General features: G+C 39.7%; 1 protein-coding gene across 3 annotated transcripts in view; it reads left to right on the top strand.

The window, feature by feature from the left end:
- Window positions 1–1,432: 1,432 nt before the first annotated feature.
- The window catches only part of nectin3b (nectin cell adhesion molecule 3b), a 45,338-nt gene continuing 20,397 nt past the window's right edge, over window positions 1,433–26,373 (top strand). For all 3 annotated transcript variants that reach the window (XM_061740926.1, XM_061740927.1, XM_061740925.1), the window contains exons 1-5: window positions 1,433–1,554; window positions 17,775–18,122; window positions 19,013–19,312; window positions 19,882–19,999; window positions 20,585–20,736. In XM_061740926.1, the coding sequence (XP_061596910.1) occupies window positions 1,476–1,554; window positions 17,775–18,122; window positions 19,013–19,312; window positions 19,882–19,999; window positions 20,585–20,736 (997 nt within the window). In that variant the 5' untranslated portion in view covers window positions 1,433–1,475. The remainder of the gene's footprint in view (window positions 1,555–17,774; window positions 18,123–19,012; window positions 19,313–19,881; window positions 20,000–20,584; window positions 20,737–26,373) is intronic.

Consider the following 26,373-nt stretch of genomic DNA (forward strand, 5'->3'; position numbering starts at 1 on the left):
TTAAAGAAACTTAATAAAGCTTGAGAACAAGTCAGCTGCAATAAATTTCAATTACAACAGGAAATAATTACTGTACAGGCTTTTTTTTTGTTACTTTTATTTATTAACACCTATGATGTTTATCTTTGACTTTGTACATTGATTAAATATTATTTATTTGATTTTAGTTATTCTTAATTCTGTATTTTAATTTCAAGCAGCTTCCCAAAGCAGTTAAAAGGAGTTAAATCTTTATAAGTTAATATGATGGACGAATCACAACTGAAAAATGTGCCATTCATTTTCATCACACTTTATGGAAATATATGTTGGGAAATTTACATTTTATTAACTTACAGTCATGTAGAACTACAAGCAAAAAATGTTGCATTTCAAACAGTGGAGTGAGGCTATGGAACAGTCTGAGTACGGAGCTGAAACAATGTCCAACCATCTACAGGTTCAAAAGCAAATACAAAGAAAAGATTTTTGCCAAATACAGGGAAGAGGAGACATGAGGTAGTGATTGTGTGGGGATTCAGCATAATGTGTATATAAAATGGTATATATAATAATGATTATATTGTTTATGATAAGATGTGTGTGTATATATATATATATATATATATATATATATATATATATATATATATATATATATATATATATATATATATATATATATATATATATATATATATATATATATATATATATATATATATATGTTGTATATGTATATTATTTATAATTGCTCTGGTATATAATTTATTTCTAAAGCTCAGGTATAATATTTATAATGCTCAAGTATATTTATATTTATAAGGCTGAGGTATAATATTGCAATGAAGTGCTGTACTATTTTAGGTATAACAGGTATAATTCTTTTTGATAAAGTAAAGCTTGCTGTTATATTTTTTTTTCTTTTTTTTCCAGAAAATTGAAATAGAAACAAGGGGTAGGACCTCATAAGTTTTTTACTTCCTCCTACTCCTTTTCGGGCATGAAGTTTTATTTCCCTTTGATTTTGTTTGACTATTTATTTATATTCTTTTTTTTATTGTTTTGTGTAATTGTTTTTTATTAATGTATGCTCGAAATAAAGATTTCAATCAATTAACAGACGGACAAAACAATTAAAAAAAAATTCTGGCAGCTGTGTAACATTTACCTTCAATATCCATGTGAATAACCGTGAAAAAGAACCGATCTGATGAATCAATACGATCAATATATGTGGAGTTATCAACAAGGATGACGTAATGTGTGTCCTAATGGACCCGTCCTGCAGGGGGGGGTTCTGCGGGACCGTGGCGGGTGTTGGTTCGCTCCCACCGTCAGGTGTGCTCCGGCCCCCCCCTCGGTGCCGGGGCGGTGGTACCGTCCACATGCAGTTCGGAGTTGTTGCTGAGGAGCTTGCAGCGTCCAGCACTTGAACCGGCGTCCATCCTCCGCCCCGGCTCGCTCCAGGACTGGGAACCAGGACTGCTCCGAACATGTCCGCGTCCTCCCGGCGGAGTTCCCTCGGGCCACCGAGCAAGGCTGCAGCTTTTCACCTTCTGTGCATTATTTCAGGTGAGTTCGGCTGTCGGTTCCGGCAGTTTTACCCGGCTTGGTGAACGTGACACAGAAGTTTTGTGGTGGTGGTGTGGGGGGAAAAACCGGGGGGGGACCGGGGGGGAACCGGCTCATCCACGCATCCTCTGGGAGACTCGGTGCGTGGAGAAGTTTCACTCCGCCTGGACCCAAAACTTGCAGCACAAGTTGGTTTGTGCAGGTTTGCCGGAGCCGTGTGAGGGTTGAGGGTTGATGGTGCGACTCCAGGTGGAAACGCTGCCCTGCAGCCGCCGCGGAGCGTGCACTGAGAGAAACACACGGTGCGCGTTTTCTTTGGGGAAAAGACGCGTAACCTTGAGGAAACATTTGTATTAAACTAAGGTGACGAGCGTGACGTCACCCGCCTGTGCTAAAGTGATGGGGAACTTAAATCCCCCCCCATCCATCCATCCATCCCCCCATCACCCCCCCAGGATGGGGGTCCAGGGGCGGTCCTGGATACTTCTGTGCCCTGGGCGAACTGTCCACTGCGCCCCCCTGCACGCTCTGCGAAGAAAAATTACCCACATCCCATCAATGCACAGCCATGTATCTTTAATAAATAAAATATCCCACATGAGATCTGATGCTAAAGAACTTCAAAATAAAAACCTAAACGGTGCACACTCAGACTCAGACGTTCCCTTTTTAGGTCTTGTGTAGCATATGATATAACTCCAATGTCTGAATGGGTTTAGAGAAAACAATAACAAATATCCTTTAATGTATTCAGCGTTTAAGAGAAAATAAAAAAACATTGAAATAAAACTATCATGTCATGATTTCTAATGTTTAAAAGATCCCACGTGAGATCTGATGCTAAAGAACTTCAACATAAAAACCTAAACGTTTCAAACACAGTGCACAAATGTCACGATTATATTTGTAAATATTTCCTGACTGACTTCACCTGCAAATCACAGGTAACGAGGAACAGTTTCAGTCTGCAAGAAGTTAAATGCACCTCACTAATCTAGAGCCATTAAGGCTTATCGTGCAGTTATCAATTAACCTTTTAACTACGGGAAAGCATGGTGGAGGTGTCGTCATGCTGTGAAATGTTAAAATGACAAACTTACCAAAGCATTTTAGAAATTTCTGTGGCCATGTGTTTGACGTCTTGGATCTTTCAGGAAAACTAGGAATGCACATCCAACAGCACAAAAAATGAGTGAAAGGGAAAAGATGGATGTTTTCAACCAGACGGCAGTTAATCATTAGTGAAATAAACCCTTTAAAAAGCCAAAAAAGCAATATGAGGTTGTTAAATGCTTCAAGCATTTAAAGAAACTTAGAAGAAGAAAGAAGAAACTTAATGAAGATGAGAACAAGTCAGCTGCAATACATTTCAATTACAACAGGAAATAATTACTGTACAGGATTTTTTTTTTGTCACATCCCATCAATGCACAGCCATGTATCTTTAATAAATAAGTGAATAAAACAAATAAATGAAGTTGAGTGTGTATAAAAAAACTTTGTGTATTACACTAATCTTTCACACATTCAAATGTATAACTAATGAATCAAATAAAATTAATAAATTAAAAAAAATACAATTAGGCTTATTCACATAATCTGAATTGAGTGCTCAGACTGTAGCAGATTTTTTTTAACCTGGCTCTTTCACCCTTTCACAACAGGTGTAAAGTGGTAAAGTGCAATCTAGAATTTGACTTTTCTAGCCTTCTTTGCAGCAAAATCATCAATTACATCATCATACGAAATCTGTTGTGCAACTGTATGATTGATGCTGATGATGGCAAGTCCTGTGAGACGCTCCTGTGACATAGTGGACCTACTAGAGTATGTTTTAATAAGCTTCAGCCTGGAAAAACGAGCGAGAGGAGAAGGCTGCTCTTATGACACGCACACACACATACGACATTAAGCAGCAGCAAGTTGATGTGACAATAACAGCCCATTGAATAGATTTGAGATGGAACTGTCAGATATTTTTTTTTTTTTTTTGAGAGCGCTCGTGCGCCCCCACCCGGATTGCCCATAGCAAAAACCGGCCCTGTGGGGGTCAGACACCACGCTTGCAGTGCAGCCCTGCCTCATTATGCTTTTATCACAGTGTGGTTAATGGTTGACTAACTTTGTGTCCGGTGCATGTGGCAGTGGGCAACAAAGAGCTCAAAAGCAACAACATGAAGTGTTTCCAGTTCCATCCTCGGGTTTGTCCTCTGTAGTTTTAGTACAACACTCCTGGAGAATGACCCAGTGACACTACATGGTAGTCAAGACCGCCCAACCCGAGACCAAGACTAGTTCAGTTCAAGACCGAGACCAAAAAGAAACACAAACTGTTGTACAAAAAGTTTGACTCTTAATTAAATATCTAAAGCCAACTATTGTTTGAAAAATTTGGAGCCAAGCCTAAGAATACATTTCACAGGAAAATCCCATCTAATTAAGTCTTTTCCTGCAAGTATAATTAATATTCATCAGGCCACATAGAGTCTCTCCAACAGTCTTCTATAACAATGTTCACAAACATCTTCCTGTGTAACAGTTAAATTCCTCGTTAATGGCGCCATTGCCAAGTGATTAAGTGAGGGGTATCTTCTGCGTCCCAATGACGTGTGTGTGTGTGGGTGTGTGTGTGTGCTGTTGTAGAGGGCCTCTTGCAATTATGCAACTGTACAGTAAGCTGTGACAAGAAGCTATTGTCTGCTGTGTTGAACTTTGACAAAACTCATTCAAGATTTAGTCAACTCTTTTCGTAAAACATTAATATGGGACATTAGGAGAGTCTCCCAGCGGTCTTTTTGCCATGTTATTAATGTGCTGCATGTTCTTTGATGTGGTAAACATGAACCCCTAAGTACATTTGTAAGCTGGTAAGAGATCTGAGGGATCGAGTTAAGGAGGAAAGACGGGTGTCCATTTGTGTGGATTCAGTTTAAGTGTGCTGTACATTTCAATGAGGGGTTTGACCTTCTGCTTTTGTTGAATGCAAAAAAGATGTGCAGTCTTGAAACTAATGTCAAGATCCGAAAACAGAAACCCAGCACTTTGTTTTTATGATTGCCTTACATTATTGTATATTTTTAAACAAACATACTTTTTCATTAGATTGCAATAGTTGCATATCAAGCCTTGATGGATGCTAGACTTTTCTTTTTGTTTCCTTCTCAGTCACCCAAGGTTTTTATTATGGGGGGATTCTGCAAAAGATCCCCCGTTTCTTTTCAGTGTACTCACAACTTGTGAAGCTACTGCTAGTGGAGGAGATATTTACTAAATGTGACAAAAATAATTGCTAACTACCTGTAAGTGCTAAAGGTTTCCACAATGATCATCTTTACAGTTTTTTTAAAAACCATTAATAGTTGAGTAGGTCATCCTTTGTTTTTAATGATTTAAATTGTGTTCTTGGTTGAAAAAGTTAACCTGTCGAGGCAGGAGCATCATTTTAGATAAATAAAAAAGTTATCTGATTTGGGCCGGGGGAGATAATTTGTCCCCCTTTCTGCTGATGAATGGGATTTTCTGCTTGTTTCTGTGGTAGTTACATGCACTTGTCTCATGAAGACTCGGGGCACTCGACCGGTGTTCTTGGCAGGCAGGTGGAGGCACAGCTGCCAATAGTTGCCGGTCGTAATGCCAGTGTTTTTTTTTTTTTTGCCATAGTAAACCAGCTCATTGGCTGAAAACGCATTAAAAGCTGCTGTGGGGTGAAAAGGAGTCTGTGTATTCAAGATGGCTAAATCCAAAAGTCAAAACTATTTGAGTGTCTAGCATCACTATATGTACAGTATATTAATATTGTTGGTGCTGGTAACCTATGTGCTATTTGAGGACCGCTCCAGGATCCCTGCATACTATTTGCTTATGGGAAGCACTTAAGAGACGGTCCTCTTACAGCAAATAAACTCTGACAAGTGCGAGCCTATCTACTCCCCGTTGTATCACTGACTGAGAGGGTTTCTTGGAATATGTTCAAGAAGCAATTGAGCTTTGTTTTTCTGCCATGATCTTTTTTTCTCTTCTCAAAGTAAGGGATAATGAATACTCTCTCGATGGGCCGACTCGCCGTTCTCCAGCATCATCTAGTCTGATGCAACGGGAACGAGACAGAGTGAAGTGCATTATTACAGATATTATCTCAAATTTTCTCAGTTTATTGAAGAAAAGGCTGGACACTAAAAAACTCTTAATTGGGCTGTTTCACTTCCTCTCAAGTGCTGGAGTCATTGTAAACACCAAGGCGATCTGGTGTCGTGCAACAAAAGGGAGTGCTCGTTCAGTGATTAAATGGTTATCAATAATGTAAATAAATGATCGAAATGGAATAAATCAAAACGGGGAACCACCTGAATATTAACTAAACAGCACAATCAGTCTCTAAATAGCTGTTATTCTGTGTGTGCCAGAGCTGGAGCTATAGAGTAACAAAGAAGGAATGAGTCTGAGCACCAGCAAATGTGTGTGTGTGTATATATATATATATATATATATATATATATATATATATATATATATATATATATATATATATATATATATATAACAACCAGCAAATGTTACAAATATGTGTAAAATAACCAGAAACAACTTATCTCATTCAAATGAATCAAAATGTATTTACACAAGTATTGAAGATGGTGAAATGTCAACACTTGGGGTGAAACGGTAAACCGTATTTCGGTATATCGCGGAGGTGTAAAGCCACGGTGGTGACACCGTGAGATTTCCAAGCTTACAGTGGTCAATTAATTATTTTAACATTATGCGGTGCTGCCCTCCTACAGTAACTCTGCATAAAAAATAATGTGCACAGCTTTAAGTCCAAGCAGGTAAGATGAATCATTATAAATCCCACGGTAGCCGGTCTACGATGTTTCATTCAAAGAGCATGGTTATTGTTGTTTTACCTCGCTTGTTGGTCATTTCATGCCCCTAGTACCCCAAAAAAATCTCTTAAAAAAGATAAAATACTGTCACCGTGAAATGCCGCGGTATACTCTACCAACACCGTCACGGTACTGTAAAATCCCATACCATGACATCCCTAGCTCCAACTAGCGACTGTTCTCATAGTCGATTAGTTGACTAATCGGATTATGAATCCCATTATTATGAAATGGATCTTATTTGTTCTTAGCATTTAAGTTTTGCATGAGGTTGTTTAAATGATGTGCTAATTAAAAATAGAAGATAAGACAGACACTTTATTAAAAAATACATCTTTTAAGGAACTTTGCTGCAAGACGTCTTGATGTTGCATTGCCTGGCGCTATATTGTTTACCTGCCACTGTAGTGATCACGAATGTGGAACTCTCAGCAGGGATGGGAGCATGATGCCTCAATCTGTTGGAAAAAAACGCTTTCCTTTGTTCTCACCGGATGTGATGAAATCTGAGGCTTGATGGTCAAGATAAGAGTGAGTGTGTGTGTTGGGGTTAGTAGGAAAAGATGAACGCAAGAGAAGAACATAAATCCCCAAAACACTAGAATAACTTCTCACCACCAGAAAACTAAGCTGCTCTGATGTTTTCCACAAAGAGATGCACCAATGTGGAGCCAACTTCATGTGTGGGCTCTGGTCATTCAACCATGAAATGAGGAAAAAACTTGGTTTTCTGTTGTGGGAGAATGCATCATCGAGATCCAGCAACATGGATTCAATAACAGATAGTTAGAAATGAATAAACACACTTCAACATCTCAAGCAAACAAACACAGTTGTGGCGGGATCAGCGATCCGGCTCAGAACTTGTGACACACAGTAAAACAAAACCAGTCAAATGCATTTTTCTGCCCAGACCTAGAAACAGCCTCTTACGTGGATCGCTTGCAAGCGAGGGAAGTGATGGTTTTGTCCTTGGCAGACCACTGTTCCTCTCGGTTTGAGTAACAGCTGGATGGTTTTCCTCCGCTGTTGGTCCTGGCGAGGAGTCTCTCTCTCCCTCCCTCCTCCCCCCCTTCATCTCCAAGTAGTTCTGAAGGCATTCACATTGTCGGAGGTGCTCAGGTCCCTTGTTCCGCTCTTCTAGGCCTCGAAACATTTGTGGGTCACTCCGTTTCAGCGCTGTGGCCAGACGGACTGTAGTTTCTGGCAACCAGACGCTTCTTCAGACATGGTGATGGAGGAGGCAGGCCTTTGGTTGGTAGCTCGTCATGCTAAAGTAAGAACCTTCACAGGCTCCGTAGAGATGAGGTCCGTGTTGGAGAGAAAAGGGGGAGCTGATCTTTATAGTTGGGCCTGGACTGCTGCGCATCAGCCGGGACCCCTGCTGGTTTACTTTAGGTCCATGACCGACCAATAGGAATGAGCGATATTTTACCGTTCACGATATACCGTCAAAAAACTTCCTCACAATAAGAATTTGTCATCTCGCGGTAAAAACGATAAATTCCTGTTGATGATGTTTTTGTGTAAAGCTGATTTTTGGAAGGAAGGAAGGAAGGAAGGAAGGAAGGAAGGAAGGAAGGAAGGAAGGAAGGAAGGAAGGAAGGAAGGAAGGAAGGAAGGAAGGAAGGAAGGAAGGAAGGAAGGAAGGAAGGAAGGAAGGAAGGAAGGAAGGAAGGAAGGAAGGAAGGAAGGAAGGAAGGAAGGAAGGAAGGAAGGAAGGAAGGAAGGAAGGAAGGAAGGAAGGAAGGAAGGAAGGAAGGAAGGAAGGAAGGAAGGAAGGAAGGAAGGAAGGAAGGAAGGAAGGAAGGAAGGAAGGAAGGAAGGAAGGAAGGAAGGAAGGAAGGAAGGAAGGAAGGAAGGAAGGAAGGAAGGAAGGAAGGAAGGAAGGAAGGAAGGAAGGAAGGAAGGAAGGAAGGAAGGAAGGAAGGAAGGAAGGAAGGAGCAGGAGGAAAGAAGGAAGGAAGGGGAAAAAGAAGGAAGGAAGGAAGGAAGGAAGGAGAGAGCAGGAGGAAAGAAGGAAGGAAGGGGAAAAAGAAGGAAGGAAGGAAGGAAGGAAGGAAGGAGAGAGCAGGAGGAAAGAAGGAAGGAAGGGGAAAAAGAAGGAAGGAAGGAAGGAAGGAAGGAAGGAAGGAAGGAAGGAAGGAAGGAAGGAGAGAGCAGGAGGAAAGAAGGAAGGAAGAAAGGAAGGAAGGAAGGAAGGGAGAAAACAAGGAAAGGAGGAAGGAAGGAAGGAAGGAAGGAAGGAAGGAGAGAGCAGGAGGAAAGAAGGAAGGAAGGGGAAAAAGAAGGAAGGAAGAAAGGAAGGAAGGAAGGAGAGAGCAGGAGGAAAGAAGGAAGGAAGGGGAAAAAGAAGGAAGGAAGGAAGGAAGGAAGGAAGGAAGGAAGGAGAGAGCAGGAGGAAAGAAGGAAGGAAGGGGAAAAAGAAGGAAGGAAGGAAGGAAGGAAGGAAGGAAGGAAGGAAGGAAGGAAGGAAGGAAGGAAGGAAGGAAGGAAGGAAGGAAGGAAGGAAGGAAGGAAGGAAGGAAGGAAGGAAGGAAGGAAGGAAGGAAGGAAGGAAGGAAGGAAGGAAGGAGAGAGCAGGAGGAAAGAAGGAAGGAAGGGGAAAAAGAAGGAAGGAAGAAAGGAAGGAAGGAAGGAAGGGAGAAAACAAGGAAAGGAGGAAGGAAGGGAGAAAAGAGGAAAGAAAGAAAGAAAGAAAGAAAGAAAGAAAGAAAGAAAGAAAGAAAGAAAGAAAGAAAGAAAGAAAGAAAGAAAGAAAGAAAGAAAGAAAGAAAGAAAGAAAGAAAGAAAGAAAGAAAGAAAGAAAGAAAGAAAGAAAGAAAGAAAGAAAGAAAGAAAGAAAGAAAGAAAAATTCCTGTTGATGACAAACATGGCGGATCTGAGAGCGAAATAGATTCATAGTTAAAAAGGTGGAGTTGAATTGGTATTTTTTTTATCGTCATTTTTATCGTTATCGGGATAAATGCCAGAAATAATCGTGATACATTTTTTAGTCCATACCGCCCATCCCTACCGACCAATTACAGGCCAGTGGTATCATCAACACCTAGGTATCATAAACAGAGCAAGGGCTGCTGGGGTTTTGAGTGAATTTAGAGGGTTTCTTGGTCTCAAACGATGTGGTCAGGCTTTGTTGATGTTAGGCCTTTCTTTGTTTTAACACATGGCTGTCGCCCAACACTGGACAGTATTAACACTTGGGTGGTATATATAAGTGCGGCAGGGTTGTATTAAGAGAAATACATGAAGATACATTCATATTTGAGTCATTTGAGATGATTAGGGAAAAGTTAGATAAACCAAAGCAAAGCAGTAATTATAACAGGAAAGATATTTCAAGCAAGAATGTAATTGAATAATCATAAGGACAACTGAGAGTAAGCATGGCCTCCAAAGTCCACTTAATAAAAAATGTGGGAAAAAGGTGACAGGGAGGAGAGTATTTGATCATCTTTTTATTGCCACAATGTTTTTTGGAGATGAAATGCCCATCAAACTTTCTTTTTCTAGTTGAACTGTAGATGGACCTTCTGTTCTGGCTTTATCAAATTTAAATTTGCATAGTTGTTGGCAGTGCTTAATTTGTCCATGAAGAGGTCCCGGAACATCGAGGGGGTACCGGGGGGGGGGGGGTACCGGGGGGGGGGGGGGTTCCGGGGGGGGGACCGGCCCCCCCCCCCCCCGCGAAATTTTTTGAGCATAATGCATTTAAATGCATCAATCTGGTGCACTTTGGAAAGCTAGAATAACAATAATAGGGTGTCTGCTGCCTTAACTTACCTTGGAAACATATCCTCTCCGGAGCTTCTCTACCCGGCTAAACTAATATTAATAACTGAATAATTAATAACTAATATTCTCCGCTCCTCTGTTTGTGTGTGAGCACAGCGCGTGCACAGCCTTCACCGCTGATTGGCTGTTTCCCGTGCCTGTCTCTGTGTGTAACCAATCAGATGGTGCTGTGGGCGGGACATTGCTGGACACAGTGCAGTGACTGCAGGCAGAGAGATGCGGCTGCATCAGCCCCAAAATAACGCCGTTTTAAAAATTGTACAAACACAATATTGGTATCGTTGGAAAGGGAAAAATGTCCTCTTAATTTTGGGGGGGCTGAGATCAAATTTGGGGGGGCTTCAGCCCGTTTTTTTATTTGTAGTGAGAACATAATCCACAGCAACCGACACAAATCCATTCATGTGTATGTGTCCGCGGCGCAAAGAGCACATTGATTGTGCTGCAGCTGCACTCATCGCCGCTTGCTGATTCGTTTTGAAGAATCACGCAACTCTTCCTTCTTTTTGAAAAAGACAGTAAATTCAACTGTCTTTTTGACATGTTTGCGTTGCTTGCTGCTTGCTCCCCGGATCCAGCAAATTTCCAAAGTTTGTTTGGTCGGGGGCGTGGTTTGCTGGCCCAACTTTTCATTGCATCAACAAATCTCCGACTCTTTCAAATGACGTTAAATCTTTATAAACTGAAATGAAATGCTTGGGATTTGTTCTGTAAATGAATTTATGCATATTATTATTTTTTATACATTAAAAAAAAACTTTTTTATATCATTGTTTTATATATATATACACGAGAGGTGCCGGATCTGCCCAAATAAGTCCCGGAACGCAGGGAGGCCAAAATCGAGAGGTGCCGGATCTTGTTCCGGCAGGATCCGGCACAAATTAACCCCTGGTTGTTGGGCACTGATCAGACTCCAGCTTTATCCGGCAGTTTGAACTGGACCATATTTTCATTTGTTTACATCTTGAAGCCCTCTTAAGTTCAATGTGGAACTTTTTTACAGCTATAGTTGTTTAGCTTTGCATATTTATTTTTATAACGGTACTTGACAAAGACGGCCCACGTTTTTTTTTATTGATTTTTTTTTTTTTTTTTTTTTTTTTTTTAATTTAAGTGGCTTTATTTTCTTGTTGAGACCCCTATATATTTACAGTAGAATCTACACTAGAAAGACACTAGTGATGTGGGTCCATCAATACCCTGTTGTGCCAAGTATACACTTCACAGTTTTGAGCTATTTCAAAGAATGACCATTGTGAAAGAAGTTCAAATCGGCGATCCTCCAGTGAGACCCGTTTTTATCAACAGCCATCTTAAAGGTCTAGTAAACGAAAATAATTTTCTGACGGCGTCCTAGAAATACTACAACTTCAACGGACCAGTCAATTAGAAGGCAACGTGAATTGATTCCCCTTTGCAAAGCAACAGCTCAAGTTGGCCTCTTCTCCCTTACAATGACAGGTCTCACATTTTCCTCCTTGACCACTTCATATATATATATATATATATATATATATATAACTATTGTTGACATTGCATCTAAAATTAGGCAGATGCAGGTCGTACGGTACGAGGTTCCATGATGTTTTCCAACTGTAGAAATCATGTAGTGTAAAGGAGCCTTTACACACAGTGGTGTAAGGTTCTGTTGATGGACACACACACACACACACACACACACACACCACATCGCTCCAAAAAAGACATCCTCATTAAATCCCCGCTGTTCCCCTTTTAAAAGTCGCACAGGCCAGAGGCAGCATGGTGCTAGTCTGATAGATCAGACTCACATCTAGGAATATATAAGGTCTGAAAACGATCCATAGGGCTCCCCTGTCCATGGAGCAGCACCAATGGTTGATTGTAGCTGGTTATTGCTACGACCAGTCAGAGCTACAAACAAGCTATTATAGGTGTAACGTATCCAGAGGGACAGACACGAGACAACGACAGAGCGTGCTGTGTAGAGGAGTAAATTAAACGTTTGCTACAGCTGGTCAGCAACATAACAAGTACATGTGCTTTAAGGGGCCTTTGACTTTTTCAAATCGCATTGTCTTGGCAATTTAGGACAATTACCCCCCTTAAAAAATATGTTTTATTCGTTAATTACTTTGATTAGACTAAGAAGCCATGGCTATGCAAATGAGCTTCTCTATATCCACACAGAAGTTTGGTCTTCTGCTCAACTTGTCAACATGAAAAATGTAGCAGGTTCAAAACCCGTCTAATTTGGAACGTGAGTAGGGTTCTATCTTAGTACATTGCACAACAAAAGGTTTGTTTTATTTGGTTGTTTTGTTTTCACCTCTTGCGACAACTGTGAGTCACTTAACAACACTGCAACACATCTACTATGATGAAACTAGTTCATAGAGCTACAGAGGCATGTTAGGGACTGACCAAGTACGAGAGGAAATTAGTAAATCTTGGACAACATCGCACAACTGACTTAACCTCTGTTCCTGTGGGGGAACCCAAAGAGCTAAAAATTACATTTATTCCTTTAAAATCTTAAATCTTTTGGGACGTTTTACCAAAAAACGACTTGACTTGATGTCATCCATTAGAGCAAATAATGTTAATTCTTTGCTCAGTTATGTTATCTTACCTGTTTATCTTCTTACTCACTGTGTGTTCGTGCACATGTCCTTGTATTTGGCTCCTATGCATTGCTAAAGCATTCATGTAAACTTGTACATAACTTGCATATTATATTCATATCGTGAATCATATTTTGAACCCCCCCCCCACACACACACACACACACACATCACATTGTTTCCACACATGAAATGCAGCTTATATTGTCATCTTAGACAGCAACATGTCACCTGATACATTTGCTCTAAACTAGCCAATAGAAATGTACTGTATAGTTTCCAGTCAGTAACATTATCTTCAGCAAAGTTTACTCAGTACTGGTCTTGACCACAAAACTGTAATTCATTACATGTGAATCAAATGAATGAGTCTTCAGTTTTCCACTTTCCTTAAGTGCTGAATTGCCTGAGGCTACTAAGATTGCCTCCACACTCATGTCTCCTTTCTAAAATGTTCCTTGAAAATTCAACCAATCTGCTTCCACACTAACATCTAAACTGTACATATAGCATCTAAGTTGTCTGTAGGCGCTCTCCAGATACCCGGAGCATGACTCCCGTGCAATTATTAAACTCCCCTAGCGGGAGGAAAAACCTGGGGCCAAACGGGGCCAAGGAAAAACTCCCCTTTTAAGAGGGAAGAAGGTCCTGGCTCATCAGGGGGGGGGTCCTGCTTAAGTCCAGCCGGGTGGAGCAACACAAATATCTACAAAAACAATGGAGAGTAATAGTTCTTATGAGATACTTAAGTTTGATGCTAAACTTGTTTGAGCACAACAACCAAAAGTTTGGTCAAAAAATGAAACTGCACTAGTGTGGAAGTAGCCTACATTTTAAGAATGTGCATGTAAAACAAAATGATTTAGATAAAGTAACAAAATCAAATCTTTTTGACCAACTTTTCAGTCCTTTCTTGTCCTGCTCTGGACAGCTGACTGCGCACTTCCATCCTAACACTGTTACTACCAATGCATAGATTTTCACATTCAACAAGACAAGTTGCCCTCTAGCAACACACGTGTGCGGTATTAATACACTTGAAGATGATATTGACTTTAGTGGGAACAAGCAACAGCATATCCTTTTGGGAGTAATGTGTCCTTGATGCCAGGATACCTGTAATTTCTCTTCTGCTCTGTCAATGAGACGCGTTGTATGTTCAAACCAAAATAAAAATATCTGAAGCTCCTCATTTTTGTTTTAGAGTAGTTGCAAGTGCTCAAGACGGTTTCTGAGACTCTGGGAGCATAGAAAGTAGAAACCACACATGCTATGTCAAGATAAGCTATACCTTAGATCAAACAGACGTTGCCCTTATTCTCATCACTCTTTTTACTGAGTTGCAGAAAACGAGGGCACAGTTATGTAAGGCACTGGCACGTCACAATAAAAATTTAATTCAGTTGCTATACCTCTTACATTACATATTCAGTGCAGGGGATTTGCAACTTTCTTTTCTCCCATTATGCAGTTATTCTTTCCATCTCTTTTTACCATTGAGGAAGGTGCAGTTTCGTCTTCATCCTCAAAGACATTGATTTACCGTTCACTAGTTTCTTTCTATGCATCCCTCCATTAGCAATACCAGCTAATGGAGGGATGCTTTAATTGACTTTAGTGCAACACTTATAGATTTTAGATCAAGATTTATGTGGAGTTTGGGGCATTTTTAATTTGTTTTACTTTACTTATTAAGCACGTTTGTTGGTATTGAGTAAAATGCAGACTGCACCCATCCAGAGCGAGGAAAAAACAGAGCTAGAAACGGGATAGAAAATGCCGAGAAGGAAGATGTGATTTTTGAAAAAAGTAAATTGTGTGGCGGGGTGAGTCAATTTTTTACATTTCTTAGTAGCTATTCCACTACGCAAAATGCTCTTCAGATGCCAAGAGGAGCTGATGTGTTGGCCCATCCCCTTATTGCATGTACAGTTATCTCTCCACAGAGATTTCATTAGACATTGCAGGCGCATCTCTTTCCTCATTGCTTTTGAAATTTGAAAGGATCAGTGTTGAAGGTAATGTGCGTGTTGGGATGTTACCCACAATGCCTTATGAAACAGACTAAATTATAAAATGATTCTTTACTCTGGCACAGCCAAAGTGTGTAACTAATTGCAAAGGGGTATTCATATTTTGGGAACACTGTACTTATTATCCCCAAAGGGAAAGTAATTAGAGTATTTTTTTCTAATTGAGTTGAATTTCTATGGTTCTTCATTTTAGTAGTAACTTATTAATGTAGCTAGTAAGGCTGGGCGATATAACATCAAATGAATATCACGATAAATTAGGCAGTTTTACCTCTAACGATAAATGTACGATAACCCTTAGTTATCCCTTAAAAGATTTCTTTTTTTAGACTGGCTGTTTCCCTTCTCGTTCAGACTGGATGGGTGGAGTCACGTGATTACACACACACCGTCCTAAAGGGGAATGGAAATAGCGTATCAGCACACAGTCAAAACAGACAAAAATAATTTTCTTTTTTTATTAAAACACCGAATTTACGACATTGGGAAAATTGACGTTGGTAACAGTAAATTTGGGGTTTATCGCCCAGGCCTAGTAGCTAGTTTTTTTTTAAGCAGGTATCCTAAAATCTTGTGACTTTCAAAAGTGAATACACAGGTTAGGACAGGTTTACTTAATTTAAACATTTATTAAATACATTTCAAAATATTTGTTAAAACATGAATCATGTATTTAACAACGCCCACTGACGCACCAGTGCCAATTAGCTAGATATTCTTGGACATTTCCTGACATCAGATTCTTCTTTTTTGCATGCCTGCTATCAGCCTGATTCCTGGTTGTTCTTCTATGGTGGATGCGTCTTTGAGGCTGCATGTAGCACATGCATAAAAAATGCAAAAATCATCATCTGAATCATTCGGTACAGCAAATAATTATTCTTTACACTATAGAATAATGAATTAAACTGGTGAGTTAGATATATAATCTGGTTTTGTCACCGAATAACCAAATTTATAAAACTGCGTTTTACCTTTTTTAACCTTGCATGCATTTTTAAAGATACTAAAAACAGTAATGACAAAGAAGTGTGTTCACATAAGGCTTTAGTCCATTTTTAGTCAAATTAGAAAAAGGAAGAACTTCATATTTTTGGGATGGGGAAATTTCCTCTTGTGTTGCCAGTATTTGAGGACATTTGACGAATGGTCAGACTGTGCTGATTTTGGCTAAACAACAATAGAATATTTGGAGTCGGTTGCCAAGCAGTGCAGCAGATTCTGATGTGTGATGTCTTCCTTCTAGCAGCTTGTTGCAATTAGTGATGTAGTTGAAGGTTTGGCAGTCGAATAGTGTTGGGTTTTTTGTTGTTTTTTTTTAATAAAAAATGTTACTGCATTTTTTTTCTGTGCACCAGAATCTCAAATGCATGTTTCCTCCTACTGTGTTTCATAAAAGCTCTTGCCTCTCCTCTTTCTCAGCGTTCTTTTCTTCGCTCAGCAATGATGTCATTATGGTAGCATATCCCCTCCTTTTCTTTTTTTCTTTTTTTTGTCCCTAGTTGCAGCTTGTTCCTTTCATAATCATTTGAACTCCCCTATAGCATAGGGTTTAACTCATCTTTTAAAGACATGTTATATATTTGACAGGTGGAAGTTAAGCGTACGCGGGTTAGTTATATTTGGACAGAGACAGACATGGAGCCTGCTCATAATCCTGAATCCAGGTCACTAGGAGGGACACATTTCTTCATCTTGGAGAACCCACACAGTAAGCTGTGGATTGTTTGAGGGACCAGTCCCGGCTTAAGTCTTATAAGTATTTGAATCCAGTCTGATACTAACAGATGTCATATGGTGTTGAACTTGTACATAAATAAAAAGGATTTCAACAACTGACATCACCAAAAAAAAGCTTCATTCAACTGGGCTGTTTGGTTTGTTTTGTTTTTTTTTCATATTCATATTTTCACTTCATACCAGATACATGATTCTTATAATATTGATAATATTGGCTGTTTTTTTTTTTTTTTTTTTTTTTTTTTGAATTAAGAAAAAAAATGTTCTGGACTTGAATTCAAACATAACTTGGTATGGAAGCTGATATTCTCTGCACCAGATGCCAGAATGATCCAAATGGGAGTCATGACACATCTTTGGCATAAGTGGGGGGTATATGATTAGTTCAAACACGTCTGTAGTTATAATGAGTCACTATTTGGCTTTTAAACAAAACTCTAACATGAATGTGAATGAAAAAATATCCGTCAGTTGGAACGTACCATCAGTGATATCTAGATGTTCTTTGTTCAGAAATGTCAGAAATCAAGATTTTTCACTAAACGGCAGATGCTCACTTTTGAATATGAAGAACTATTACTGCTTTAATTGTTGTTTTTAACTGGTCCAAACCAGTTTTTAAAAACATAAAATGTAAATTTGAGAGCGGGAATCCAAATATTGGTGTATTATTAAAACTTACGGTACAAAGACAACATGACCTTTAAACACTCAATGCACAGATGGATAGTTCCAGCAGGACTCCAGCCTACAACTAACCTTTACTACAAAATCATCATGTTGTTGTCATGGTTAAAATTGGCAAGCTGTTACCTGAGGGGATCTTGTCTGGACAGCAGCATATTTAGCTCCAAATGTACTTCCATATCTTCCTAGATGACGACTGTCCACTGATGACATTTGCCTCTTTAGCTCATTCAGCTTCACAGGTTGTTACAACTAGACAATTGTTATCCCCTGCCCTACAGTAACTCAAACCAGAGGATGTCTAAGAATTAAGCAATCATGGGGAAGGTATCATACCAGTCTCTTTGACTTTTAATACCATTGTCACTATATTTTTTTTAGAAACTGATCTTCATATGAATATATTTTTTTTTGAGATGTCAAGGTAGTTTTGTTGCTTTGTAAATGACAGCTGTATTTTGTATTTCCTTGGCAGGTGTTTGGTCCAGTCAGGTGATGGTGCCTCAGAGGGTGAGCGCCGTTCTGGGAAAGAATGTAACTTTAGAGTGCCGAGTGGACGTTGGCTCCAACATCAATCTGACTCAGAGTTCCTGGGAGCGCCATTTACCTTCAGGCCCCGCCACAGTGGCCGTCTACCACCCAGATTTTGGCATTTCTATCCATCAAGACTATATTAATCGCCTGCATTTTCGCTCACCCTCCTCTCATGATGCCACCATTATATTGGAGAATGTTGGATTTTCTGACGTGGGGATCTATACCTGTAAAGTAGCTACGTTTCCTATGGGAAACACCCAGGCGTCCACGACGGTCAATGTACTCGGTAAGTGACTGTGTCATTTCATGTGAAAAGTCCCAGTCTTCAAAATTACACTGCAATGTTTCTAAAGATGACAGAAAGCTGAAATCAAATAGTTGATGATTTTAAGAATTTAAGTTAAGTAAGTTAAGTTTTTTGCGGTATTTCCTGGTCTTTTGGCAGCAAGCCTCTTAACCACTGAAATAGCTTAAAATTTCTGCAGCATTAGTTTATATTTGTTGGCCAAATGATTCTTCCAGAAAGTACTTTGTCAGTCGTGACAATGGGAGTGATACAATAAACATGTGGACATTTAATCCATCTTAGATCATTGGCTTGAGCAGTATAGTTTAACTTAAATTTCAGTTTTAATTAGATATTTTTAGGTTTCAGGTGTCCTTGATATGTTCATAACCTGGATTAAAACATGCTGGTTGTACAGAATTTGTATATCCATCTCATGGACAGTTGATATGAGCAGAAAAGGAAATCTTGCAGAACAATAAAACGCCAATTTAGCCTGAGTTTACCACCAATTCATGCACTGAAGAGTCCTTTGCTTAATTTGCATGCATTAACGGGTTCTAGGGCTGCGTTTTCAGCTTTGCTTAAGGGATTAATAATTTTTCATTTGGATCAGAAGTTGCCGCTGCACACTCGGACTTAATGTGTGCAGTCCCTCGGCCTGCTTTCCCAGAACAGATCACCAGGATGGGTAGAGGGGCTAATGGGCTAAAGAGGAATGCCAGAAATGATGAGAATGTAGTAGAATCAGCAGGAAAGACACAAACATGATGCATAGTTTAAACATTGGAGTTAACCTGGTTAAAAAAAAAAAAACAACTCCTTAATTTGAATTACCTCTTTTTTCCCCCTTTGTCCTTTGTCCTTATCTTTTCTCTCATTGTTAACAGTGGAGCCAAAGGTCTATGTGTCTGCTGGGTCAACTGCCCTGATCGATGGAGGCAATGAAACCGTGGTGGCTACCTGTATCGCGGAGCGAGCTCGCCCTCCAGCTGAGGTGTCTTGGGAGTCCAACCTTTTTGGCCAGTCAGAAGTGCAACTGTTTGATGATGTCAATGGAACAATAAGTACTCAAGTGCGCTACATCTGGCAGCCCACACGCCACGTCCAGGGGAACACACTTACTTGTGTGGTCCGCCATCCGGCTCTGCAGAATGACTTCAGGATCCCGTACCAGCTGAATGTGCAGTGTAGGTCCTTATGAATGGTCACATGGACAAACATCTGAAGAACAGCTTTTTAGTACATTGTACATAAATATTGATCCACTTTTTTATTACAGTCAAGTTGAGACAGTTTGACATTTCACCTTTTGAAAGTCTTGGTGTTAGTTTTATGGATGGCATGCAAAATGCTGTCAAAAGTACTGATGATTCTTGACCCACAATTTTCCAAATATTTTTAGTATTTGGATAACATGCTTTAAGTTGTTTGTTTTTCTGCACACTTTACTATATTTTTGATTCATGGGTGAATTTGTGCATATTTGGAGAGCATAGGCTCATGGGTTTCAAGCCCATGAGCTGATCCTGCGCCAATTACAGCGCATATCCACAGATTATCAATGCAAAATATCAATAATTATGTATAACCCTAAACCTTTCGCATTAAAAAATTCATACTATGATTCGATGTAATAACTTAGGTCAAAAGATTTCCTTTAAACGGCAAATGTCGGATCCAACTTTTAATGTTATTTTAATAATTTCTTCCCTTTTTAATCAGCAGTCTTGGTTTGTTTTTGTGTTCTTCACTACAGTTGCTCCTGATATCTCAGTTGTGGGGTATGATGGAGACTGGCATGTGGGCCGGGAGAATGTTCAGATGGCATGCAAAGCCAACGCAAACCCACCAGCTCATCATTTTAGATGGATCAGGTGTGTGAATTTTTCTGTGTGTCTTAAGCTGAAATTGACTCAGAAAGGAAAATGGTGAAGAACTATGGCTAATTGTAATCTTGAGTTTTCACATAGTATTTAGATGCATGAACAGTCTCATAAAGGTGTATTGTGAGGCGTATGATCTAGGCTGATTTTAAAAGGCATGCTTTGCAGAATTTTGAAATAAGCACTCGTAAAAAAAAGTATCGTGTTATCTTCCTGTGGAAGTGTGTAGTAGTTCATTTCTTTAAAAAGCACCCCCCTATATCTTGTTTCCCTTTTTCTTCCCCTTCATGTTTTGCTTTTTTGTTTTTGGGGCTGCAGCCTTTGTGCAGAGGGTGTGTAGACACCATCAAATAACAGCCTGCAAGCACAAGCACAATAAAGCCTATCAAGGCATTGCAGGCCTTACAAAATTGCCACATATCTTACTGCCCTATAAAGATTACACAAAAATACTTTCATATAATTGGAATGTATCATGCATTCTACATTAAAGTGTCATATGTGAATGATTACATTATAAAATACTTGTGGTTGATATGTCTCTGAGTATCAAATTCTGTTTTCTGTGTATCCCAGATTGGACAGTGAAATGCCAGAGGGGGTGGAAATAATAAACAGCACTTTGCTTTTCCTGCGTCCCCTTCAGAGGAATGACTCTGGAGTCTATAGATGCGAGGTTGCCAATGACATCAACCTCCGCAGTCGGGATGTGCGCATCCTCATACAAGGTGAGCCGAGTATACGCACCGGAACACAGCTGACTCCGGTCGCCTCGTCTTCCCTCAGGAAGCACTGTGCATGCATGCATGCACGTCATAGAGGGTACCTCTGCCTGTGACATTGTTGTTGAAGCTGAAATGTGACACCGTATCACTCTCATCCACTGTGTGCACACTGACAGTCTATCAAGCTATCACCCATGATGCAGTATGCTGGCACTGACGTTGGATTTGGTCTTAATTGCATGCTTATCAGCCTTGATTAACATAAGGTCTCCAGATGTTTAAACGGGGAGTTCCTGGGCCAAGCGGCTGCTAATATTTAAGGCCTCTTTAAACCACAGTGCACTGCCTCTACTCTGTCCTGCTGGCTTGGTGTCTAAATATGTCATGTCTCTGATGTGAATTATGAGCATGCTCCTCTGGTTTCACAAAATCTCTCTTGCCTGTGGAAACTCCTCTCGAGTGAAGTTCTGACTGTATAATTTTTCTTTTTCATCTTTCTTGCCTTCTTTTTGTCTGTTATTTCTGCATGTGTCATGCAGTAAGAGGCAAAGGCCTGCAGCCTCACTCTGAGATGATGTCCCAGATTCATAAAACATTAACTAGTCCTTTTCAACTTCTATTTATTATTTATCATCCCTATTTCATTTTCCTTTGAGTGGACCTGTATGGGTGTGCACAAGCTTACGCATATTGGTGTTCCCTCCGTTGTATGTGTTGTTGTGGGTGTGCTCATGTCGGTTCACTGCCTTTGCATGAAGTTGTACAGTTTATACGCTTGGAGATTACAAACCTCTGGGTTCATGTTTCAGATCTCTCAGTTGTGAATCTTCGCCCTCACATCTAGCCTGGTTACCAAGATTAAAGTAGCGAGCAATTTTGCAATGCCATTAAAACTTTTCAACCCAAATTCTTTCCATTGCTGTAGCTGCTTATGATCACAGCCTCCGGCTTGTCTGTTTGTGGGTATAACCACCAACCCCCCCCCCCTTCCTTTTAAGGTTGGTGTTCTTTGTGGTGCAGTGAAAAATATACTCACAAAATAGGCTCTGGAAAATAAGTACTGCTATTTGATTGGATATCCATGTGCAAAGAGCCGCTCCCGGTCGCCAGAAGTAATGTGATAGAATTCCAGTTCAAGCAAGGATTTTAAATTATTTCATATTGAAACTTCTATGTGAGGTCCCAGTCGTAGTTGTAGTATGACTTGTGTACAAGATGCTTTGTTCATGAATCTTTGATGTCCTCAGGAGACTTTGGTTTGCTCTTGTTTAGCCTCAAATTTCAAACTGCTTTTGTTTTAAAAAACACTCAACATGCAAATAAGACTAGTAGTAGAAACTGAAAAGTGAATAGCTAAAACTCTATTCAGGGGTGGGGGGGGGGTTGTTTTTTTGTGTCATGAATTCTGATTTGCTAATTATTAAAACATATCCTTTGATCAAAGGGGAAATAAAACATCCAAGTTGTGACTTAATATTGCTGTCAAATTTTTACACCCTGTTTCCAGCTCAACTCTGACATTTGCACTTTGAAGGCAAAGTTTTGCACAAGTGTTGCCCCGAGGGAGACGGATATGGAAGTTTAATCGTTCCTCTGTTCCAACTTGAGAGTTAGTGATGGAGGCAAAAAAGGGGAGATGAACTCTAAGAGCAAGCTGGCAACACAGAGCACCCAGGGGTCTGTTTCACAAAGAAGGTTCAACAAACTCTGTGTCAAAAAACTAACCCGGACTCAACAAACTCAAAGTTAAAAAACTCTTGTGTTTTAGGTCTCAGAACAGGTGTTGGTTCAGTCATCCTTGAGTGTGTTGACTCTGAGTTACCGTGGCTATAAAAAGCCAGCATCAATGTTGCTCCAATACCTCGATTTACCATGGCAACACACAGTGAGCGGAAGTTTCTACAATAGGTGTTTTTTCCCCTAATGGGGTCTGCACCACTTAATTTTGCTGTACTGGTTGCAGTGGTGTCATTCTATTGTATTCTGTTCGCTAGAACCGGACAGATTATTATTGATGTTCTTAATATTCACTGTCATAGATGCTTTAGCAAAAATAAATAAATCTTGAAATGGTTGAAAATTGAATAGGCTACAAAACATTTCAGATGGGTAACTGCAACATAACAGGCAGTTGTAATAACTTAAAAAACCCTTTGGAGGATTTGTAAAAAAAATCACAAGTTAAAATCTTTTTTTTTTTTGGGTGGGGGGTGTCTGTTCATGAGTCAGGCCACTTTTCTTTTTTTTTACAGTCCTGTATTATTGACTTTCACGTGGAATACATATGTTCAGCATCCACATTAAGAAAACTGACATTTGTAAATAATTGATGGCCAATAAAATTAATAATCCAATGTATTTTGTGTGAAGTATGGTCACATGTGGGCGATATTTGTCATGCATGGAAAGATGGGGTCCTATAAGCTTAATGTCACATGGAAACAAAAACCTGACACCAGGGCTCTCAAGTCTGAGTCTGAGACACACATTTCAACAAGTTCACACGCTCACGCTGAGAAATAATTAACTTCACCGCACGGAAATCCCAACAGCCCAAACAAACGAGTCAAAGGCAGACTACGCTACTGCGTGCTGAGCACTCATACAGGTCATATTAGCTGTCTGGAGTTACCAACTTATCGGCCAATCAGAAAATAGAATTTCTCAGCCAATCAGAAAAAAGTATTTTTTTGTTGCCGGGTAAGGTCTGGGTTTCAGCTTCTTAGCTTCACTAAGAGAAATTATTTAATAGAGCATAAATATTGTGAAAACCTTTTTTTCTTTGTTACAGAATTAATAAAACAGTGTATTTGATATAATCAAATTAGTTCTGAAGAAACTGCGTATATGGGACACTGGGAGGGAAACGATCCTCCGTGCGTGCCATCATGAGTACAAGTCATGGCTGGCTTGATCATATCAAACTATCTATTCGGATACTCCAGTATACTTTGGTGAGGCAAATGCAACATGTCATCTTTCAGACGTCCGTAAAATCCATGTTATGGGCCCCGATAACTCAGTTGGTTGAGCGGGCACGCCATATACAAAAGCTATCACCCTCTTGCAGGCGGTGCAGGTTTAATCCCAGCCTCTGCCTGTACCCCCTCCCTCCCTCTAACCAAGTTTCCTGTCTAGCCACTTTCAAAATAAAGGCCATGAGAGCCATCATTTTTTTTTTTTTTTTTTTTTAAGTGTGTGTGTTATATGGTTGATTGTCTGATCAAATTAAACTGGTTTAGGCTTCATGAAGGGGAGGAGACAGAAAGTAACTCTGGGGTATGTTGAAGTAAACATGCTCTTGACCAGGTTTATTTCACAGGGTCAATTACAGCACTAACAGACTCTGAGTTTGTGTTACCATGATAACCTGGTTTGTGGAACAGTCCCCTGCTCTTACAGCTATGTTTTTGTTTGCGCTGGCAGCATCTTGTGTGTAATCACACACTATTCTTCTGTTTGGCCTTTCTGTGGCGGAATTGTGCTTGCCTTAGGATAGGTCTGTGATTTAAAGTGGCCCTATCTTGGCCAGTTTCATGCCTCATGATTTAATCTCTGGATGCTCTGGAGTAGCTTTGCACCCAGTATTAATGACATTCAATTCACTTTACTTGTTTAGTCCCAATTAACAGCAAAGTACAGTCTAGTTAAGTTCAATTTAAATTCCAGCTCAGTCCAGTTTGTGTAATTAATGAAACTGAAATGGCCTAATTATTTCAAAATCACAAAAACCAAGAATCACAAGATTCTGGTGAAAATGAGCAGATTTAGCGTAGGTGTTTTTTGATTGGTTGAATTCCTGAAGGCTTGCTAATGGCCAGAGCTTATGACTCCTTATCTCTGTAACGCATGCACCGTTACTAGGCTAATGGACTACGCAATGCCACATGAGCACAAATGACCAGAACACGTAACAACAAGAATAGTTCTTTATGGAGCCTAATTAAAGTGAATGATGATCAATAAACAGTGGAGATGGGGAAAAACTGAAAAGTGTATTCATTTTGAGGGATTCATTTTAAACAAAATACACTCCAAAAATGTATATATTGACAGGATGTTCAAAAATTCAAGAGAAGAAAAATGCTCGGTGCACTTTGTGTGCAGTCCAATATTTGAGTTCCAGACCATATTTCAGAGTTCTGTTATTTTTTTTCTTTTTGAAAGTTCAGTTTTGTCATCCTAGGACTATAATCTGAGACGGATCGAAAAGGGAAGGAAAAGGCAAAGAAAATCATACCAGTTCGCCTTCAAGTTTCAATTCAATTCAGGTTTTATTTGAAGGTAGAAAAAAACCAGAAAAATAATCAATTCAAATATTAATTAATGAGTCAATAAATACAAAAATAGAACCCAAAATCATTTCGGTATGATAGCCGAATGCAAGAGCATATCTATGCAAATTCATCAAAAGTGCACATTGTCTAGGTGCAATTTAATTATAAGGGTTAAAGTAAACTTTATCTGAAAAATACCTTTTTCCTAATGAAGTTCCAGGGTCGCGGTAGCAGTCCCGCAAACAAAAGATTTTAAACGGATAAAAACTAATCAAATACTGCTATAAACAAGAACTATACAAAACTTACCGCAGTGTCAAAGGTTTCAATGGATTTTAAAGAGCAGTTGGTGGTCAGTTCTGCTCAAAAAGCCGGTCTTCATCCCAGCAGCCACAGCAGGCGCCACACAGACGCAAACAAAAGCACCAACACCCCCTTTTGTCAGCTGAATAAATAGTTTTTCCCGCCAAGCAGTGATGCCAATCCAGGAAGGGTTTTCGTGATCATGTGACACTTGTTATGTGGTGGTTTGTAATGTCTTTTAGTAACGTGGGTAACATCTCGCACCGCTGCCTCGGCCAGTCAGACGTGCATGTTTTCAGCATTTTATAAACACGATACTTTCAGCATTTTATGCTATTTTCATTTAATTCACCTCAACAGGTGAGATGCTTCCATGCAGTTTCCCACCAGAATCAGATTTAGAATATGAAAGTTTTTAATGATTCACTGTCTACATACAGGTTTTACTGTATCTGTCTAAATGAGTAGGTGTGAAAAATCCACTAATATGCAGACTGAGTCAGAAAGGGACTCCTGCAACCAAGAAAAAGAAAAGTGAATGATGTCACCTAACTGCTCATAACTACATAGTTGTCATCAATTGAGGACTTGGCAAAATGAAGGAAATTGATAACTTTTTGTGTGAGTTACAATGAAGTGAACGTTGTTTTTTGGGTTTTTTTTTACTAGCATGGAACGGGGGCATTAAAGTGTGGCCACTGGACCTATGATGTTTGAACAAAAATGTTGGTTTCCAGCCCATCACAGTCCAATGACCACTTGTAGACTCATGCTTTTTGCCTTTGAAGAGCAACAACTTTCATCTTACCATTCCGGCGAATCCAGCAGGGTACTGAACCTCGTTAATAAATGGTCCTTCAGAAGTATCACCTCCCCCCCCCCCTTGAAAAGAAGTATTTGCTTCATCACTGGCCAGGGAAAATACATTAAACTAAGGATCTTTACCACCCAGTAGGTGGTGAACCTTGGGGTGTGTATGAAAGGAGGAAATTATCACATGCTGTTGAGCCACCTTTACTGCGACAACTCAATAATAAAGTGCATAATTGTGGGTAAGGAG

This window comes from Cololabis saira, chromosome 14 (genome assembly GCF_033807715.1).
Source record: "Cololabis saira isolate AMF1-May2022 chromosome 14, fColSai1.1, whole genome shotgun sequence".
NCBI lineage: Eukaryota > Metazoa > Chordata > Actinopteri > Beloniformes > Belonidae > Cololabis > Cololabis saira.